Genomic DNA, 22,876 nt, shown 5'->3' with positions numbered 1-22,876 from the left:
TCCCTCTCTTTCAGCTGGAATGCCCTAACAGTATATCCCTTCCCACCTCTCCCATTGATGTACAAGGTTCTACTGAAGATCAGGGAGGAACAGCCAAAGGTGATACTAATAGCTCCGGACTGGCCAAGACAACACTGGTATCCGCTACTGAGAAGCATGTCTCAGGTGAACTCATGGCCTCTTCCCCTATGGCCTCTTCTTCTAACGCAGAACAATTTCAAGACCCTGCATCCAAACTTGAAAACATTGCAACTAACTGCCTGGAAAATTCCTTAAAACAAAACCAAACTGTCTTATCTCAGAGAGTGAAGGACATTATCCTGGAGGCTCGCAGACCTTCCACAAGGAAGACATATTCAGCTAAATGGAAGAGATTTCTCATTTGGAGCTCATCAAAGGGCACAGATGTCTCGGTGGCAAACCTAGCACACATCCTAGAGTACTTAGCAGAATTGTTTCACAATGGCCTGTCTTATTCATCCATTAAGATACATGCTTCAGCTATTTCAGCAGAATATAATATAGATCCACCTATCTTCTCTCATCCTCTGCTCAGACAATTTTTGAGAGGGATCAAAAATGTTAAACCTCCAAGGAGACCCCCTCTACCTGCATGGGATCTCAATTTTGTGCTGGAAAAACTGACGCTACCTCCTTTTGAACCAGCAGCATCAGCAGACCTACAGTTTCTATCTTGGAAAACTGCCTTTCTTCTGGCAATCACTTCAGCAAGAAGAGTATCCGAGCTACAGGCATTGATGGCAGTGCAGCCTTTTCTTATTTTCCACCAGGATAGAGTGTCACTGAGAACCAATCCTACTTTCATGCCAAAGGTGGTATCTAGGGTATCCTTGAACCAAGCTATTCATCTGCCTACTTTCTTCCCTAACCCACAAAACAAAGGAGAAAAACTTTTGCACACCTTGGACATACACAGGCAGCTACGCTACTATCTGGACAGAACTAAAACCAACAGAAAAACTGACCAACTGTTTGTAGCATATGCAACTGGGGTGCAAGGAAAAGCAATTTCCAAACAGACAATTTCAAAATGGATAGGAAATTGCATTTGTTTTTGCTACTCCTTTCATGGAAAGGCAGTTCCGGAAAATATCAGGCCTCATTCCACAAGGGCCATAGCCACCACTACAGCTTTCCTACGAGGGGTGGCTACCAAGGACATTTTAGAAGCTGCTACTTGGAGCTCCGTGCATACATTTGCCAAGCATTACAATCTACCTTTATACTCCAGATCCCGAGCAGGGTTTGCAACTGCAGTTCTGCAGGGGATCCTAACTACACCATCCTTCTCTTAGTACCTCCTCCCCCAGTTTGGCTATGGTATTCTACCCATATGTTATGACTGCAGATGCATCCTTGAAGGACATAGTACAGTTTTGTACCTGCCATAAATGTAGATGTCCGATAGGTATGCATCTGCAGTCAGGATTACCCTCCCTCCTTCCCCTCTGTGGTATTCCTAGGGTGCTTACCCCTCTTTCAGCTGACTGGGTGAATCTATTATGGTGTATTTGTTTGTTTGTTTGTATATATATATATGTATATAATTTGCTACTGTTTGGAACTTTTCAGTATTTTCCAAATTTAGCCTTCCTAGAGGGCACCTGGCATCTGGGGCAAGAAACACTGAGGAAAATGGCGTCGGCTGATGCCTTTATACCCCAGAAGCTGTGACGTCGGGGAAAGTGCGACATCAGCCGAGGCCAGACCCAGACTTTGGAATCTGGACGATCGAAGGGCTGCCTGTGGCAGGACAACCCATATGTTATGACTGCAGATGCATACCTATCGGACATCTACATTTATGGTAGGTACAAAACTGTACTTTTGGCAGACTGTTTAAGCAGGGACTTGAAGGACCCTTATGAATGGTCATTAAACACAGAGGTGTTCAAAGCTATAGCTGTCAGATGGGGGGCTCTTCAGGTAGACCTCTTTGCCTCCTCCAAACATCATATGCTCCCTATTTTCTGCCCAAGGACTCCCATCATTTCTAACCTGGAGGTTAGATGCCTTCTTCCAGTGGAAGGGGGAAGGTCCTTTATGCATGCCCCCTTCTATCTCTACTCCCAAGGCTCCTTCTCAAGTTCCAGAAGAAATATCCAGAACTCTTGCTTCTGGAACCTTTCTGGCCAAGACAGCACTGGTTACCGCTCCTGTTAAATCTGTCAAAGGGAAATTAATGGAGAGTCCCTCCAAAACCATGTCTAATCACAGCTGTCTCATCCAGTCTAACCTTACTCAGCCTAACCCTCTGGATGATAATATTTTAATCCCTACAAGACGCAATGTTTCTGAAGAGGTGGTTTGGATTCTATAAGAAGCCAGGAAACCCAACACCAGAAAGTCTTACATAGCCAAGTGGAATAGATTTTCCATCTGGTGCCTTAAACACAAACGCCAACCACTTCTGTCATACACCCCCACAGTACTCCAATACTTGTGTGACTTGTTACATTAAAGATCTGCCTACTCTTCTGTTAAGATCCACTTATCTGCATTAATACTTGTGTACCTTTGGAGCTCCCTGTCATGTCCAAGACAAAGTTTGAGCTTTCCCTGATGGGAGTTTTGCGCCTTAAACTCCCAAGGAAACCTATCACCACTCCTTGGGACCTTTAATTTTGTTTTGGAAAAGCTCCCTTTACCCCACCCCCCCTTTTGAATCTGTTGCTTCAGCTACTCCAAGATTATGTATGTGGAAAACAGTCCTCCTCTTGCTTTTGACTTTAGCCTTCAGTGTCTCAGAACTCCAGGCTCTCATGGCTATTCCACCATTCCTCATCTTCCGCAAAGACAGGGTAAGCCTCAAGGCCATTTCATCCTTCATGCCAAAAGTGGTTAGTGAGTTTACTGTCAGTCAAGCAATCAATCTGTTACCTCCCCCCAACCCCCAGAATACAGGGTAAGAGCATTACACTCTTTAGACATTCACACAGCTGAGGTTTTATCTGGATAAAACTAGGGATATCAGAAAACAGATAAGCTCTTCATCTCTTTTAACAGATTACAAGCTAAGACTGCCAGTTTCCAAACAATCTCTTGCTTCCTGAATCTCAAAAGCTATTTCTTTCTGTTACTCTCACCATGGAAGATTTACCCACATGGCCAAAAGTACAGTCCACTCAAGCAGAAGTTTCATCAGATGCTTTTTACAATGGAGTGGATACCAGGTCCATTTTAGAAGAAGCTACCTGGTCAACTGTTCACACCTTCACAGAATACTACAAGCTAGATGTCTTCTCCAAGTCCAGGTCAGTGTTCACCAGAAATATTCTGTCTGTTCTCCTGGACTCCTTGTCCATTTTTTCCTCTTAAGCATGCCACCTTTTCTGCCTGCAGGTATAGGAATCACCCATTTGTTAAGCATACTGCAAGAGTGACTCAGTCGGGACATAGTACAGTTATGTAAGAACTTACCGTAACAGTAGAAGTCCTACTGATCGCTGCTGCAGGATTTCTTCCCTCCCTCCTTTTCCCCATTCTCTTTTCTCTGTGTTGGCACAAACGCTATGCTTTACACATGCAGGCACACACACAATATCCCAGGATTTTGCAGCCTTTATGAGAGAGAATCTTGCTCACCTTTTTAAAACTAAGCCCCCCTCCTAGTTGACCTACTTCCTTCCGCAGTTTTCTTCAGGCTACATCTGGCTTGTAGATAGTAAGAGGATCTTGTACATATGTCGTTTTTTGTACTCTGACTTCTACGAGCTGAGGTAATCACCCAAATGTATGCCCTAGGAAGATAAAGCCTTAGCTTAGATCCTCCTCTTTCTTCTCTGTGGTAAAACAATTTCTGAAATGAGTTTTTCACCTGAAACCTATTCGTTAACAGGTTACCCTCCTTGGGATCTCAACTTTATGCTGGAGAAACATGTATTGCTTTAATTGTCAAGTAAAAGTGACTCTGTCACCAAGCTGTTTTAAGGTTCTTCACTTTGAAAACTTTACTTGTAAGTGCTTTGACATCTGCAAGAAGACGTATCCAAGTTGCAAGTTCTCATGGTGGGTGAGCCCTAGCTGATCTTCCATAACGAGTGAGTTTCTCTATGAAACCATGTTGGCCAAGAATCAGGGGGTCTGAGTTTATGTTGAATCCAGGCACCACACTCTCAGTTGTCTACTCAGAACCTAAAAACAGAGAGAGAGAGAATTCTGCCTACTCTGGACTACTTGCATAGGCAGCTCTGATACTGCCTTGACAGAAGTAAATCTTTGAGAAAAGCTGATCAGCTATTTGGGCCTTATCAAGGAACAAAAAAGGGGCATTGTCTGTCTAAACAAACAGTTTCCACATGGTTGCCCGCAGCTATTGCATTTGGTTATTCTCACCATGTCAAATCATTCCAAGCAGTAGCAAGGTACATTCTCCGAAGGCCTTTTGTTCTTCTACTATAGCTTATTGGAAAGGGGTGAACACTAGAAGCAATCCAGAGGTGACTACATGGTCCTTTGTATACTCTTTTACAAAGCTTTATAAACAGGACTCCTTTTCAAGGTCCATGGTCAGCTTTGCAAGGACTATTCTTCAGAGGCTGCTGGATCTGTATCTTTCTTCCAGGTTGGATAGGCTTTGATAATCAACCCATGTATCCTAAATAATACAGCAGTGGAATCTATGAACGTAGTACAGTTGTATAAGTTGTACTTGCCTATGACAGTAGATGTTCGATTTTGTGACTGCTGCAGTGGCTGCACCCGCCTTCCATTCTCCTAGTCTTGTGTATGTAGTTGTTCAGATATAAAGTAGTGTTGCGTCTGCTACTGTATGTGTTGTGGCGGTGGTGGTGGTTTTGGTTTAGAATTGTTAGGTTCTTCTCCCTCTGTATGGACAAGAAAGTCTTGAAAATATCTTCACTCTGACTGCTGATTTCCTTCCTTGGGGCTAGCCAATCAGCAATCAGAGTGAAGGTGCGGTGGGAGCAGAGCTTTATGAAGTTGGATAGTTGTTTTCTAGACAGGGAAACAACCTTTATAGTCTAAAGGCTACTGCAGCAGTGAGGAATTTGAATGTCTACTGTTATGTGTAAATGGAACTTGCACAATTGAAGTTTCGATAACAGTACTGTGCTACCTTTCATTGGTTCATTGAGCCTGTTTTCCCTTTTTCACTTATTTATTTCAGTTTTCTTATCCCGTTTTTCATATATTTTATTTGGTGTTATTTAACCTTTTATTGTTTAACATTGTCTAACTTTATTGTTGCTTTAAAATTGTATGCATTTTTTTTTCATGTAAGGAATGGGCCATGCTTGAAAAGGGTCTTTGCCGCAGTGCACCAACCTAGTTAACAAATGGCAAAATAAACAAAATATCCCTTTGTTCGTCAAACTCTGGCAACATAAAACATGTACACAGCTTCAAAGAAACATAAGCAAACTTAAATGAAAATGTTATCAATTAAGTCACAGACCAACTAAAGTAATAAACTCTGTAAAATAACCCTACCATACAGCAGAATAGATGCAACAAAGCATTGCATTTCCAAAGAGCTGCTGTCCACTGGCAAACTAAAGTAATAAACTCTGTAAAATAACCCTACCATACAGCAGAATAGATGCAACAAAGCATTGCATTTCCAAAGAGCTGCTGTCCACTGGCATTGCTGAAGAATCTTGGAACTTGTATATGTTCTCCTTTATTTTGAACTGTGGCATTCTGTAGTCTTTTTCTTCACTGCCCTTGATTGAAAATATTCTTCTGAAAGCACTCTTCTTACATATTTTGGTAAGTAAAAATACATGTGTAGGTTAACAGTAGCAAACTAGTGGTTAATAAAAAAAAAAAAACAGTAGGGAGCAAGTAAATGCTAAAGGAATGGCAAAATACTGTTAAAAAGTGGGGTGGAGAAGTCATTACCACAGAAGACCTACCAGATGACAGTTAATTTTGAATATCAACTTGCACTGGAAGTATAATAGATGAGAGAAGAATGGTCCTGAAGAGAGAAAAATGGAGTGCAGTGGAACGGGATACATGATTAGCAGTGAACGTAAATTGTAGATGTTACAAACAGAAGTCATTGACCTGTATATTTGATTTTATTGATGTTTAGAAATGTTCATTCAAGTGCTATGTTATTGTTTAGCTTTAATTAAGTACAATTGTTTAAAAGGAGACTGTTGTTGAGCCCCACTGATCATTTCCATAGTTAGTTCACTGACAAATCCCAAACCACACTAAATAGCAATAAAAAGCTGTGAGTCAGGTATGTACAGGTTTGTTTACGTACATAGTTAATTAACGAAAATTGTTTTTTGACCAGTTGATTGATGTATGCTGTATAAATTTGTATTAATGGAGACAACAGCATTTTAATTTTATTTTAATCTTTTGGAATAGCCCAATTTATTTGTATTCTAAGTGTATACAGGAAGACGATATAGTCTGCTTTTGTTTTGGTAATACTTACATGTTCATGAATTTTTTATTTCACGTTTTAATTTTGCAGGTTTACTTGAAATGGAAAGAACCAGTATTTCATCAGGTTAGTACAGCTGTCACAGCTTATTTGACAAATGGGATAGTTTTGTCTATTTTGATTAGTTTAGCAGTGGAAACTGAGAGCAGTTTATTTCTTGTTTGAAAATTGTATTCTGCAGTGTGTTGTAAGGTAGAAAATGCAGAAAGGTGTAAATAAATGGAATTAATGCCTTATTCATTTAGGTTATTGCAGCAAAATGACCCAGTGTGTATTTTTAAGTAGAGAGTTTATAATTTAAACAGCATGTCAAGTTAAAAAGACATGCATGTGTATTTGTATCAGTGTTTGCCTGCAATAAAATTGCATTCGACATGAATTTTACTTGTGGCAATAAACAAGACATGCTGGAGGGATAGATTCCCATCCCAGAGACTTCCCATACTCTGGAACAAGCTACCCATCTATGTCAAGCAAAGTTCCTCATTAGCATTCAAGAAAAATCTTGAGTTGATAGGAAATAGGAAATACACCCTGGGGATCACTTCTGTGTATCTGCTTGACAATGGCACAGGAAATTAATTTTCTTGGGTGGCGTAAGCCAGGGAACCTTGTTGGCTAGGCTTACTCCGGCCCTTGGGCTGATAGCCTAGTACCTACCTATGAAATGCAGTGCGAAAGTTCATATTTCTGGTCTTGGGGACAGATTTCAAAAGACTGCTCTCAGTGTAAAACTTGTATATAAAGCAGGCATACACTGGCCGGGTTCCAAAAGACTTGTTGATGTAAGTGACTTACTGTGGTGTATGCAAAATATGAACATGAGGTAACTGGACTATTAAAGTGAAAAGAGTTAATACTGTGAAACCAGAAAATGCATCAAAAACGGTGAAAAAAAAGTTTAAGTTTATTAGCAGGAAATACTGAAAATAAGGAATTTAAAGTACACAGGTAAATGGTTTGTCTAAAGCTATTTAGATGTTAGGGCTAAATGCACTAAACAGAAAGCTGTGTGTGCATTAACATATTCTGGGCACTAGATGGACCCACTGAGCCCAAACTATTGATTCTTCTTCTGGCTGTTCCCGTTAGGGGTCTCCACAGCGGATCATCTGTTTCCATTTCTTCCTGTCCTCTGCATCTTGCTCTGTCACACCAACCACCTGCATGTCCTCCCTCACCACATCCATAAACCTTATCTTAGACCTTCCTGTTTTCCTCTTACCTGGCAACTCCATCCTTAACATCCTTTTTCCAATATACCCAGCATCCCCCCTCAGCACATGTCTAAACCTAATGCAATCTCACCTCTCTTGCTTTGTCTCCAAACTGTCCAACTTGAGCTGACCCTCTAATATACTGATTCCTAATTCTGTCCATCCTAGTCACACCCAGTGCAAATCTTAACATCTTTAACTCTGCCACATCCAGCTCTGACTCCTGCCTTTTTGTCAATGCCACCGTCTCCAACCCATATAACATAGCTGGTCTCACTACCCTCTTGTAGACCTTCCCTTTCACTCGTACTGGTACCCGTCTGTCACAAATCACTCCTGACACTCTTCACCACCCATTCTACCCTGCCTGTACTCTCTTCTTCACTTCTCTTCCACACTCACCATTACTCTGAACTATTGATCCCAAGTACTTAAACTCATCCACCTTTACCAACTCTACTTCCTGCATCCTCACCATTCCTCTACCCTCCCTCTCATTTACACACATATATTCTGTCTTAGCCCTGCTGACCTTCATTCCTTTCCTCTCTAGAGCATATCTCCCTCTCCAGGGTCTCCTCAACCTGGTCCCTACTCTCACTACACATCACAATGTCATCTGCAAACATCATAATCCACGGGGCCTCCTGTTTGATCTCATTTGTCAACCTGTCCATCACCACTACAAATAAGAAAGGGCTCAGAGCTGATCCTTTATGTAATTCCACCTCCACCTTAAACGTATTTGTCACTCCCACCGCAGTCCTCACCACTGTCACACTACTCTCATACATATCCTGTACCACTCTTACATACTTCTCTGCCACTCCCAGTGTCCTCATACAATACCACAACTCTCTAGGCACCTTGCAAAATGCTTTCTCTAAGTCCACAAAGACACAATGCAGCTCCTTCTGACCTTCTCTGTATTTCTCCAACAACACTCTCAGAGCAAATATTGCATCTGTAGCATGGCATAAAACCATACTGCTGATCACTAATCATCACTTCCCTTCTTAACCTAGCTTCCACTACTCTTTCCCATAACTTCAAGCTGTGACTGTTCAATTTTATCCCTCTGTAGTTACTACAGCTCTGCACATCACCCTTATTCTTAGATAGGTGCCAAAACACTTTTTCTCCGCTCCTCAGGCATCCTCTGACTTTCCAAAATTTCATTAAACAATCTGGTTAAAAATTCCACTGCCATTTCTCCTAAGCACCTCCATGCTTCCACTGGTATGTCACCTGTGCCAAGAGCCTTTCCATTCTTCATCCTCTTCATAGCTGTCCTTACTTTCTCCTTGCTAAACTGTTTCACTATCCCCACGTCATCCAACCTTCTTTCTCTCTCATTCTCTTCATTCATCAGCCCCTCAAAGTACTCTTTCCATCTACTCAACACATTCTCCTCACTTGTGAGTACGTTTCCCTCACTATCCTTTTTCACACCCTTACCCTGCTGCACATCTTTCCCAGCTCTGTCCATCTGTTTAGCCAATCGGTACAGGTTTTTTTCTCCCTCTTTAGTGTCCAGTCTCTCATATAACTCTCCATATGCCTTAGCCTTTGCCACCTCTCTCTTTGCCATGCGCCTCATCTCCTTATACTCATGTCTACTTTCTTCATCTCTTTGACAATCCCACTTCTTCTTCACCAGCCTCTTCCTCTGTATTCTGTCCTGTACTTCCTCATTCCACCCCCAGATCTCCTTGTCCTCCTTTCTCTGTCCAGATGTCACACCAAGCACAAACTATTGAAATGGATATAAAAATAAAAAGTACAGTAAGTTATACTTTTTCAAGACATAGCAGTTAAAGAAGGAAAAGCTGCTAATGCTCTGGACTGTTTTGGATTATGAGATGTAGAAATAGCAAATTGAATTCACAGTGTAAAAGCAGTAATCACATATTTACATGTACAGCCACAGAGACGTCTTAAACATTGTGAAGAACTACATTAGTGATGTCTTGTATGGTTATGTTGATTTAGTTAACAGACTTATGAAGGTTGTCCAGGAGAATGTATAAAAACTGCTGCTATGCCAGAGATACATGCCTTAAGGAAAGTACCACCAGTTCTACAGAGTAGACTAGAGCAAGAATTGATGCAAGTAGAAAACATATCTGTCCTTAAGAAGTGATTAGAGCAAGCAGAATAGGTGGATATTTTGGTTACTTTTGGGAAGTAATACAAGTTTCACATTTGTATTGTTACACTTACAATGTAAAGAGTGATCACAGTGCCCAATGCTGATTTTTGTTTTTTCAGTATTAGGTGCAGACCACTGATTCAGGCAGGTAAATCTGTATAAAGAAGGTGCTAAACTATGTTCATTTAATACACAGTTAAGGAGTTGAACTTTCTCTGGTCTCCATTTATTTCATCTGCCCAAGTGGTGTTTCAGACAGTTGTTGCACAGCTAATTGTAGGCTTGGAAGATTTTATAATTATAACAGATGAACTTAGTGCAGTGTCCAAGAATGCATGAAAAGAGACTTGATTCATTAAGGTAGCATACGTTCAAGTTAAATGAGACGAGTAAAACAAGTGTAACATGTCTGAAAAACATGAATCGTATTCATTTGATGGAGGGGGACTGAACCTGATAACAGAAACTCAGAACAGTTGTGCAAATGCCAAAGCCAGATTATAGAAATGAGGGCAGTATCTTGCACTTTGTACCTCTTACAAAGCTGTTGGAACATGATGTGGCCTGGAAATGGAAGCATTAAGAAGCTGAATTTTGAAATGCTCAGAATCTATGTAGTAAGTATTAAAATACTGTGATGCAAATACACCAGTTATGTTGCAAGTCGATGCTAGTCAGAACGGTATAAAAGGTGGTGACCTTAGAGAGTAGAACAGATGCCTGTAGATTCAAAGTATTTGTTGATGCACAGAAGAGAGAATCTCAGATGGAACAAGAACTGTAGTGTATGGATATAAGAAGTTCCAACAAAAAACAATTAATCTCCGTGGTATCCCCGAAGTCTCAAAACATCCCACTAAACAAGTGTAGTGGGTCCAAAAACAACCCATGTAAGAAACTTCTCTGTGTGGAAGATTTTCAGTCATATATTTCTAGTTAATCACTGTACATTAATCAGCTCAGACAATAGTAGTAGAAGTAGCGAACTTAAACTCGTCTTAAGGCAAAGCAAAACAAAAAATAATAGAAAATATATAATTGTACAGCATTGCTAAGTATGCGAAAGTAATCCAAGTAAGGCAGGTAGTCTGTTTCCAGACGAAAATCCATTATTAAGTACACAGACAAGCGATCCAAGTAAAACAAAAATAGAGTGATAATTTCCTCACAAGCTTTCTAAATATATATATATATATATATATATATATATATATATATGTATGTATCTATATATATATATCACTTTTTATCAGGCATGGGAGTGGTTTATTGTGCTGTAAAACAGTGTTATTGGTACACATGTTAAATTCACATCCCTTCCCCCATCAGTGTGACATTCGAGCTGGTCCTACCCTACTTAGTAGCTGTCATAATAATATAACCCTTATGTACTTTAAATAAAATTTATAATGATGTGGTACCTCTTATTTAACCAGATTATTAAGTCTGTGATTTTATCCAAGACAATATACTACATGGCTGGAAATATATCAACCTTAGTTCATTTGGCAATCAAAAAATATATATAAATATATACATATACATTTTGCATGTAAAATTAATTCTGCACAAGACTTACTTTCTAGATGACTTAACTGTTTGAATTATACACAAATGTCATTAAGTGGTACAGAAAGAAACTGTTTTCAGTACATACATTATGTTATACTGTCAGGTTTAAGAACCTTTGACTAGTCTTTAATGTGAACATTTGAAAAAATGCACTGACTAATATCGTTTTGATTAGTGACAGTCTAATGTGGTTATTTTACATAACTGCATCTTATAATAATAATAATGTTAAAATTATACTATTCAGCTGTGTGATTTATCTAAAATAAAGCCTGCTTATATTAATCATCAGAAAAAGACAACATAGTAGATTTTAAAGATTTAAAGACTTGATGCGCAAATATTTAGTAAGTACCATATGTGTAGCCAATTCAGTAAAATAATAGATATTTGTTTAAAAAAGGGAGGGGGGGGGCTAAAAGGACATCTTTTGTGCATGTATCAAGAGTCTTGATTTTGTGTATAACAGATACTGTCGTAAGTTTAGTTTTCTTTACTCAGAGCAAAACTGGAAGCAACCTTGCAGGTTGGGCATATTCATTTGCAATGTTTACATTGTATCCTTAGTTGTGCTATATCTGCTAGATTGGACTGTAAGTGAAATGGATAATTTATATGTCAGATGACCTGCAACATACTGAGCATGCCTCTCAGCTGTCTAGAATTTCGCAGAATGTCCAAATTTTTGCCTCATATTTTTTGGTCTGTTCTTCATAAAATTTGTTGTTTTCTGGCAAATTGTTGAGGATTGAAGCTACTAAATAATGACAGACATTTGAGTTTCAGACTTCGTATCATTCAGAAAATGCATGCTAGCAGAACACCTTTCATTCCAGCAACTTTCTGAGTTTATAAGAGCAGTATTTAAAATCTGTTCCCCCATTATTTTTTGGCTTTGTCCAGATTTCTTGTGCTAAGATGTTGAGAGGCATTATACTGAGATTTCGCAAAGAATTGTTTGTAGAAAAATCATAGTAGCAGAACTGAGGATATTTTGTAAATTAATATATTGCAGGCATTGGTCCCAATTACAAAAGACTTTTCAGTGTACAGGTCTTTTTGAATCTGGCTCCCAGTGTAAGTCTGTTTATAGATGGGTCTTCCACTGAAGTAAGGCACTTATACTGAGATCAACTTTGGCCTGTTGCATTACTAAGTAGGTTTTAAGGACATGTAATCAAGTTGATTAAAACAACAGCCTTGAATTTAGTTAAAAAAAGATCTGATGTTAATCTTTGTTCATTCCTTACTGATGGGTTATCTGTTCCAATCTCTGAACCGAGCCGGCCAATATCAAGCTCAAGTCAGCCAAAAACTCTCGAGCCAAGGTCCTACCCAGAATGCTGTGCTGCCTGTTACCTTGGATCTTGTTTGCCGCATTTCTGAACAGCTGTGTCAAGCCACTCTCTCAGCTAAGTGTCTAATTTTTTGACAGTTTATATATTATTACTCTAAATTTTTTCTCAAAAGTTTATTCTAATATTTTCCTACCCTATTGCACACTTTAGGCTCTCTCCCTTTAGTCTTTTCCCTTTATTATCCTCTTTTCTTACCTTGTGATAATTCTCCATTACCATCGCTGGTAATTCTTCCTTCTCTCTTTTTACCCTTTTCTTTAGTAGCGGTTATTCTTCCTTTTGCTACTGTGCTTCTTCTCCACACCAGCTATGTCAGATAAAAGTTCCGTTGGTTTCAAGCAGTGCAAGGATTGCGGCCATAAGTTACCGCTTTCCGATGGCCATGACTTATGAGTCTACTGTCTTAATGTCTCCGACTTGACTGTAGATCCTCCGTGTGGGATTTGTAAAAACTTCTCTGCCAGGACTCTCAACGAGAGGAAGAATAAGTTAATTTTGAAAGGTCTTTTCAAGTCTCCTTTCTCTGAGGCTATTTCTGGGTCGGAGGGCTCACCCCCCCCCTGTTAAACCTTGCAAGAAGCGTTCTTCCTCTTCATCGAAGTCGCTCCCTTCTCCCTATGGAGATCATAGGGAGTCGACTCACAAGAAGGTGAAATTGATTACTACTCTGGTGTTGCCACCTGTGACCCTGTCGGCTCCAGGCTCGGCACCTCCCCAAATGATCCTGACTACAGCCATGTCTCCTTTATCAATAGCGGCTCCGGACTTTCTGGTGCAGACAGCTATGGTTTGGACAATTCTGTCACAACCCCTAATGGCACCGTCAATACAGATTGTCACCTTAGGCTCCAAGTATGACTCCTTCTTTCAGCACCGACATGTACTTCAGCGCAATCCTTCTCTGCACCGTCATTATTGCCGGTGTAGACGCTTTCCACTATGGCACCGTACCCTTCGGGGAGACCTTTGCCTTTATGGTGCAGACACCTTCAACTGCTATGGCGCTGACAACTTCGGCGTAGACCTTTTCCACACCGTTTTCTTTGGTACAGACTTTCTCGGCTCTGAGCTCTGCACCTATTGAATTGGCAAGGACCAAATCTTCCCCTTCACTGGATCCTTTTGCAAGCAGTCAGTATAGTCCTTTCCTGGAAAGACCAGAATTACCATCAGCCTTCTACATGAGGTCAACCAAGAGTCTTTCTGAGCAGGATGTTTTGCTGCTTTGTTGACCAGTTGCTTGTGGCCAGAGGTCTCTCTCAACCGAAGTCCACGTTCCCTCATTCAGGTGAATGTATTTTGCCTCAAGCCCCAATGTTATACTCCTCCCTAGACTTCCACTTAAGCTTCAAAGCCTATTTACTCCAACAGCAGCTTCCCTCCCTCCGACTCCAATAGTGGATCTCACTTTGGAACCAGAGTCGTCCTTGTGGCCTTCGGTGCACTGGGCATCGGACTCTTCTCAGACCACTAGCTGTGCAGTTGGGGAGGGCATTCCTGGCTCCACACTGATTTTTTTTCTATGGCACCTTCCAGAGATGCTCTTTCTCATGCAATTCACGGTCTTCTTGAGACTCCTGGTCTGGGGGCAGGCTTGTCTGGGTGGGGTGTGACCCCGGTTCTGAGGTTGTCATGCTCAGTTCCGAGCTCCCATCCCTCCTTGAGCAGGCCTGCCTTCCAGGCCATGGAGAGGGCACTTGCTTCTGCTGGCAAAGCTCATTTGTTGGAGTCATCTCCCCCCTCTGTGCCAGAACTGCCACAAGCTTCAACTCCCAGACACCGGGCACAAGACCCTCAGGTCTCTCCTCCTCAGGAGACCCCCTCTTTGCAGTGTTCCCCAGCACCTTCCACTGAGGAAATAACCCGCAAAGCATCGCGTAAGAGGAAGCACATGGACTCCACTGAGTCATTGACTGAAGATACGGATTTTGATGATGGGGAATGGTCCCCACGGTCACCCTCTGATGAGGTGTCCTTTGGTGACATCCTTGAGATCCTTAGAGGGGTGACTGGAAGCCCTCTAATCCTTCCTCTGAAGAGTCCGTATTCCTGCAGGCTTTTCGTGCCTGGCCCCCTACCTCCTGGGTCACCCCACCTGCCAATGAGCTCATCCAGCTCATCATGCAGCGCATATGGAAGGCTCCTGATATCATGGATGTGATACTTAAGAGGCCAGGTAAAATATTATCGCACCCCCACTGGTAACGTGGTCTTCCAGCAGATGCTATGGTGGTGGTAGCTGCTACTAAGAAGGATTTGGCAGAAGAGAGCCAAACTGTCCATCCACCCAACAAGGAGTCCCGGGCGATTGACAGATTAGGGAAGTGTGTGTTTGCTTCATCGACCTCCGCCGTAAGGTCTTTGAATTATTTGGCACATTTTGCCAGGCTTTAGCGAGACCTTCTCAACCAGCTCTCTGAAACCTTGTCAGTTGTTGTTTCTGAGTAAATCCGTGATAATGTGGCTTTTCAGATAGCTACCCTAGAATCCATTTCCAACTCTTTCATGCGTCTTATTTCTCATGCAACAGAAGGGACGGCTAGAGTGGCAGGCGCAGGTATAGTCACCTGGCGACATGCTTGGAAGCGCCTTTGTGACTTGCAGACTCCTTTAAGGCTTCCTTCATGAATGCCCCCATAGAGGTCGCTTCTTTGTTTAGCCCTAAAGTCAAGGATACGCTGGCACAGTGCGAACAAGATGGCAAGGCCTTGTCTGCCATTGGTGTCGACACTATTCTATTCCAGAAATCAGAGGAACGGAAAGAGAAATCACAGGGTTCTTTCCAGGATGCACATGCCGAGTTTTCCCCTAGAGACAGAGGGGGAAATATCAATGTAAGACTCCCCTTTCGGGGCAGAGGAGGTTTGCGAAACTGGGGTTCCAGAGATTCTTACTCTGGTCAACCCTATCAGCGCTCCTGAAGCGTTGCCCGACTGCTCACCTCTGGAAGCAGTCGGGGGTCATTTCTCCTTGTACCTCACTGCCTGGCAAAAGATAACGACTCTTGGGTACAACGGATTATATCCAGAGGCGATCACATCCCCTTCCATCTTTGTCCAGTCTCATCAAGAGTGTCACCCGATGTTCCACCCAGTCAGAGGCAAACAGCAGCACACGAAATCAAAAAGCTGCTACAAAAATGAGTCATCCAGACGGTCCCCCCCAGACAATATAGGATCCGGGTTTTACTCAAGGTTCTTTTTAGTGCAGAAAAACACGGGACTGGAGACCAAATCTGGAGCTCAGTACACTAAACAAATTTGTAAAAACAGATAAATTCCGGATGGTTCATACTAGGCTATCTGCCCTAGGGCATTTATAAGCCTAGCCAGAGTGTGTGTGGCTTTCACAACCCCTTAGGATGAGAATACTATACCCATTAGTTTGCTGTGCCTCTGTCCAGCAGTGACACAGAGATGATTCCCTGGGTAAACCTACGATCTCCCATCCACTCGTCAAGATTTCTCTTGAACAGAGTCAGTGAGGGGCTCTGCCTCACATGGACTGGGATTCTGTTCCATAGGGTAGGGAGTCTCTGGGTGATGAATCTGTCCCTCCAGCACATCCTATTTATATCCGTTTTGAGGTTTAAGTCTCTTGCTCTTGTGGCTCTGGTGGATTTGGATTTTTTGAGGTGGAGCATGTCCATTAATTCCGGGTTGGACATGGCCTTGTATGTCAGGCACAGATCACCTCTGAGCAGACGGTATGCGACTGAATAGAGCTGGAGTTTCTTCAGTCGGGCATCGTATGACATATGTTTGAGCCCCTTTATCCTTTTGGTGAGGAACTTTTGGGGTCTTTCCAACTGCTGCAGGTGTCGGGTAAGGTACATTCCGAATGGGGCGTTGTACTCAATCATTGGTCTGATAAGTGAAGAGTACAGGGGTACAATGACTTCTCCTGATCTGGATGTGAATCCCTTCATGATCAGGTGGGCAATGTAGAAGGTCTTCTAACCACTTTGGCAATGTGAGTGTCAAAAGAGAGGTTACTGTCAACTTGGGTCCCCAGGTCCCTGATAACTTCTTCCATGTTTAATGGATTACCATCTATGTGGTAATTAGGGGTTACCTTGTTTTTCCCAAAGGGTATGATTATACATTTTTTGGCATTTAGCTTAAGGCCATGGCTCTGGCACCAGTTATCCATTTCTATGAGACCTCTCTGGAGGATGTCTGTGTCTGATGGAGTGTCAATTATGGTGCCCAGTTTGCAGTCATCTGCAAATTTTGTCAGCCACAATCCCCCTATGTTTGCCTGCACTTCAGAAAAATAAATGCCGAACAAGAGGGGGCCCAGGACTGAGCCCTGTGGGACACTGCTCGTGACCGGCTTAGAGTCTGACATGGCACCAGCAACTCTAACCCTGTGTGTTCTGTCCTTGAGCCAGTTTGCAACCCATCTTGTGACATATGGGTTTACATCTAAGCTGGTGAGCTTTTCTATGATGCCCGAGTGGGGTATTGTGTCGAACGCTATTGCTAGGTCAAGGTAGGCTGTGTAAACTGCCTTACCCTCATCAATGGCCTTAGTGACTGTTTCGAAAAAGTCGACCAAGTTCAAGAGGCTGGATCTGCCCTTGACAAAGCTAGATTGGGTAGGATCCAGTGTCTGTAGGTCCCCAATGTCTTTATTTATGAGTTCCATTATGATCCTCTCCATAGCTTTGCAGACCAGGCTCGTCAAGCTTATGGGGCGGTAATTTCCAGGATCCGTAGAAGCACCGCCTTTGTGGAGTGGGACCACAGTTGCCGTACGCCATTCTTTGGGTACGTATCCTGTAGTAAGGCTAAGATTAAACAGCAGCCTTATGTGTGGGTTTAGTTCCTCATTGAGTTCGTGTAGCACACAGCCGGGGACACTGTCCGGTCCCATTGATGCTGTGTTTTTGCTTTAGAGAGAGCAGCTCTCACCTGGGCATCTGAGATGTTTGGGAGGCTAGACTCTGGTGGGATAGATATTTCTCCTGTGGGGGGAAATTTGCACTGAACCTGTCTGCCAGTATGTTGGCAATGTCTGTGGGTTCAGTGATTTTTTTATCATTTTGGACTAATTCTGAGCATATCTGGGAGTTTCCACCCAGGTTTCCAACATAGCTAAAGAAGGCCTTATGATTGTCTTTTGTGTCATTAGCGATTTTTCTCTCAAAGTTGGCCTTGGATGATTTTATGAGTGATCGTAGTCTTTTGCTAGTATTGATCAGAGATGCCTTCCCTTTTAGGGATTTTGCTCTGTCATGTAGTAGCTTTCTCCTCTTGTTGTAGAGTTTGTTTATGGCTGGGGTCCACCAGACCAGGCGCCTGCCTTTGGTGGAAAGGGTCTTGATTTTATTAGGGATTTCTTGATCCATACATTCCTGGAGGTTCTCGTAGAAGGCATTTGTAAGGGTTTCAGGAGCGTGGGTTGTGGTTTCCACTGGCCGGGGGCCTTGAAGGATACCACTCCAGTCTTAAGAAGTGTGAAGTTTGCTTTTGAGAAGTTCTTCACTGTGGTCTTTTTGCTGGGGTCGGGATGTGGATCTCCAATGAGATTAATTTATGGTCTGATCTCACCAATGAGGGATATACTTCCGGTGTGGAGCATTTTGTCCCCATGTTTGTGATGATCAGGTCTAGTATATTTTCTCCTCTTGTGGGAATGGTGACTAGTTGTTCCATAGCATTTGAGTTTATGAACTCCAGGAACCTTTGGGCTAGGGTGTTGGGGCTTGAGTAATGTTCCCAGTCTATGTTTGGGTAGTTGAAGTCACCCAATATGATGGTGTTTGGAGAGACATTCATACTCTCCAGTGTCTTCAGGAAGGCTGTGTGGGTTTCCTGAGTTTGAGAAGGTGGTCTGTAGCATGCTACAAACTGTAGGGCAGTTTTACCTATGGTTAATTGCACCTGGATGGTCTCCGATGCTTCATGCGTTGCCACTAACCTGGAGGTGTGGGTATCCTTTATGAATATGGATACTCCCCCTCCTTTTGTGGTTCGGTCCGGATTTTGGGGCCGGAACGCATGATATGAGGTATAACCTGATAGTGCTGGGGTGCTCTCAGGAGCCTTGAACCAGGTTTCAGTCACAGCACAGACATCGATGTTCTCCATACTGAGGAGGGCTTCGAGGGTGTGCATCTTGAGGTTTAGACTTCTGGCATTGAGCAGTATTACCCTTAGTTTTTCTCCATTTTTGTTTTCTAGGGCGGTAGGTTTATCATTTGAGCCTTGCCTAAAAAGGCACTATGGGGGTGGCAAGAGCCTTTGCCAATATCCGGAAGCCAAGGGGTGACAGGTGCAAGCCGTCCCTTGCAAAGCAGCGTGGCTTGTCAAGCATGTCATCCCAGGCAGACAGACATTGGATCCCCTTAGAATGACACCAGTAATTAAGCCAATTATTAAAGCTGATCATTTTGTCTTTGTATTGTGGCATCATTCTTGGTGAGGGTAGGATACTGCTCAGGGTCAGGGTCATACCGGCCTGGGCTACATAATCTGAGAGCTCCTCTATGTCTCTTTTCATGTAGTCCAAGGAGGTACGTCTCAGGTCGTTCACACCGGCATGGACAATGACTGAGTCATACTTGTACTTGCTGTGGAGTGACCTGAGTGCTTGTGTTATGTGGCGGATTCTAGCGCCTGACAGGCAGCTTACTGTGATCTTTTCCTTGTTTAGTCTGGTGAGTGGGACGTCAGTGTGTCTGACTATGGAGTCACCTATAACAAGTGTGTCTGGCATTGTGTTTGGCCTTAAGGGCTGTGACTGTTTAGCACACTGACTTTGAGAACTATGTGTTGCATGTCTTATGTCTTGAGGTGGCAGTTGCTTGGGTGTCTGCTTTGGAGGCCTCTGTAGTTTTGGTAGATTTTTGATCAGTGCCTCTGAGTATGTCTTTGTGTGTTTGTGTTTGTTTTGCAGTTGTGATAGTTCTATGTGAAACTGGGTTTGTGGTGTGCGTGGTTTCCTTCTCCTCCTGTCTGGTCTTGCCAGTCCTGAGTTGAGAGAGCTCAGCCTCCAGTTTGGCTATATAGTTGCATCTCTCACATGTATTTGTGTTTTGTGGGAGAAGGAGTGGGTTGTCTTTGTACATGAGGCAATTGTAACATTGCCTCAAGATGCCCAGATTCACCAGCTGAACAGGAGAGGACGCTAGCAACTGACCCTTCGACATGCTAGAAGAAGTTTGCTGTGTAACTGAGTCAGAAGGGACCGATAGGGAAATGGGTACTCAAGGGGATTCTAGGCTAATGTAGTACTTTGTTTAGTATATAAGTACTTTACCTATATAAAAATGCTTTAGGAGCAAGTGCTGAGCTTTTGAGATAGAGAATAGACTGTTTAGATTGCAAGTAGAGAAGTTCTAAGGGAAAAATTGAAGAGCAGACTTTACGGAGCCAGAAATACTTTAACCTTGTTTAACCGGCGCTGCCCGATGGTGCTCTATGGGCAACTCCGTGCTAAATCATGCAAAAGCATGCTAAAGCGGGCTTTATAGCAGGGGGTTGAAAAGAGCTAGGAATTGACCCAAAATGGCCAATAGACTACAAGTTTCTGGCTGGAACCACTGCTCTAGGGACAAATAGGCTGCTCAGTGCTCCCACTCCCACTGGTGAACAAAGAAGCTTCCCTTTATCCAAATAAGGATATGGAATAGCACAGGAACCAAGCCAAAGCCCAGAGATCAGCAAACTCTGAAGACTGGACTATTCTAGTTCAGTAAGGCGGGAAAACAAGATTTTTTTTTTTTTTTTCAGAAAACAGAGGAAAAACAGACAGTAAATGCTATAAATGCTTTTAAACGGCTAGCGCACTTGAGTGTGTTAGCCTACAGGTAAAATTAAGCAACAAATAACTTTTTAAAAGTGCAAAACAGTTAATCAACATAAAACAGTTTAAATAGAATGCAGAGCTGTATAAACAGGCGAAAATGCAGTCGCTAAGCAGTAAATAATCAAAAAGCCAGAAAAAATACTTAAATCAGGAAAAAGTCACTCTTTTGCTCTCTGCTGCTTGTAGAACTCTGCAGGACACCACGAGGAGCTGTGCTGAGTTGAATACAAGCGAAAAAGCGCTAAAGCGGGCTTTATTACAGGGGGCTGAAAAGAGCTAGGAATTGACCCAAAATGGCCAATAGACTACAAGTTTCTGCTGGAACCACTTCTCTAGGGACAAATAGGCCGCTCAGTGCTCCCCACTCCCACTGGTGAACAAAGGCGCTTCCTTTTATCCAAATAAGGATATGGAATAGCACAGGAACCAAGACAAAGCCCAGAGATCAGCAAACTCTGAAGACTGGACTATTCTAGTTCAGTATGGCGGGAAAACAAGATTTTGGTTTTCTTTTTTTTTTTTTTTTTGCAGAAAACAGAGGAAAAACAGACAGTAAATGCTATAAATGCTTTGATGGTCACGCTTCAGTCTATCCTTCCTCTTCTGGAAGAAGATGATTGGTTGTGCTCTGTAGATCTTCAAGATGCATATTACCACATAAAAATGGACAAACTTTTAAGAAGATACCTCCGCTTCTGTATCTGAGCCAGTCACTACCAGTTTCGAGCCCAGCCCTTCGGTCTCTCTACAGCCTCCAGAGTGTTCACAAAAGGCACAGCAGTGGTTATCACTCACCTGCGACTTCAAGGATTCCAGGCGTTTCCATATTTAGATGACTGGCTCCTTACCGCCCCCACCAAGCATCTACTGGAAGAAGCCCTGCAGTATACTCTCTTAACAGCTCGAACCCTGGAAATTACTATAAGCTGGGAGAAATCCAACACAACCCCAACTCAGTCTTTGGAATTTATAGGGGTACTGTTGGACATGAGAAATTGCACAGCATCCCCTGCAGAACACAGACTTCAGAGACTAAGACAACAAGTTCAACTGCTGCTCTGTCACCACAAATCCCCAGCTCGATCTGTACATCACCTACTGGGGTCAGTGGCAGCTTCGATTACCATTGTTCCTCTAGCCAGATTCCACATGCGACTTCTTCAATGGCTACTTCTCACTCAGTGGTAACCTCTACAACATCCTTTGCCTTTTCAAATAAGTGCAACTCAGAGATGTAAGCAATATTTACTCTGGTGGACATCTCGAAATCCCAAACAATGGTCTCGCCCTTTTAATCCTTTCAACCCCCATCAACCGATAGCCACGGTGATTACGAACGCCTCCGTGATGGGGTGGGGGGCGCTTTGTCAGGGAAACTCAGTCCAAGGCACCTGGTTGGAGACAGAGGCCCTTTTGCATATCAGTGTCCTGGAACTGAAGGAGGTGCTTCTAGCGTTGTAAGCATTTTACTCCATCCTTCCGTCCGGGACTATTACGAACCAATCAGACAACATGTCAGTGGTCTGGAACTTAAACAAACAAGGGGACACCAAATCTTATCCGTTATGCTGAGAGGCCTTGAGAATATGGCAGTGGGCGATAGCTCACAACTGTTTCTGATTGCAATGCACATTCCCGGGAGCTCCAACATGATAGTGGACAAATTGAGCAGGTGTATTCTACAGCCTCATGAGTTGATCCCTCAATCCTCTGATAGCAGCAAAAATCTTCAACCGCTGGGGCCAGCCTTGCTGTGACCTATTTGCCTACCCAACCAGCTACAAGTGCAGCAACTACTTTACCCTGATCCCCCCTTGGGGACAGTCACCAAGGGGCACTCTACTCCATGCTTGGCCCTCAGGTCTTCTTTATGCCTATCCTCCTCTCTCTCCCAGTTTCTAAAGAAAGCACGACCGTTGAAGAGCAAAGTGATCCTCATTGCGCCATATTGGCCTTGACAAGTCTGGTTTCCCTTCCTCTGGCCTCATCTGCTAGATCAACTTTGGATCCTCAATCCATCCCCAACGTTGATCCCCCATTTGCAGGGTCTAATTTACCCTAATCTAACAACCCTGCAACTGACAGCTTGGTCTCTCCACTTCCTATGATTGCCAAGCATGATAACCTTTTGTCCCCAGTGCGCAGTATTCTTATTGCATCTCATAAATCATCCACCAGACTAATCTATCTTAAATGGAAGAGGTTCTCTCTATGGGCAGCAGATAAGCAAATAGACCCCTTGTCACCCCCAGTCTCGGTGGTATTGGATTACTTATCACATCTTTTACACTCTGGAGTGTCTGCCTTTACTATCTGT

The 22,876-nt window shown here is 42.8% G+C and overlaps 1 protein-coding gene across 2 annotated transcripts in view; it reads left to right on the top strand.

The window, feature by feature from the left end:
- ACER3 (alkaline ceramidase 3) overlaps positions 1 to 22,876 on the top strand; it is a 1,138,468-nt gene that overhangs the window by 373,899 nt on the left and 741,693 nt on the right. For both annotated transcript variants that reach the window (XM_044073355.1, XM_044073354.1), the window contains exon 6: positions 6,476 to 6,511. In XM_044073355.1, coding sequence (XP_043929290.1) covers positions 6,476 to 6,511 — 36 coding nt within the window. The remainder of the gene's footprint in view (positions 1 to 6,475; positions 6,512 to 22,876) is intronic.

Source organism: Protopterus annectens, chromosome 5.part1 (genome assembly GCF_019279795.1).
Source record: "Protopterus annectens isolate FY-2018-M chromosome 5.part1, PAN1.0, whole genome shotgun sequence".
Classification (NCBI taxonomy): domain Eukaryota; kingdom Metazoa; phylum Chordata; order Ceratodontiformes; family Protopteridae; genus Protopterus; species Protopterus annectens.
Note: the sequence above shows the minus strand (reverse complement) of the source record. Positions and strands in the feature narration are given on the sequence as shown.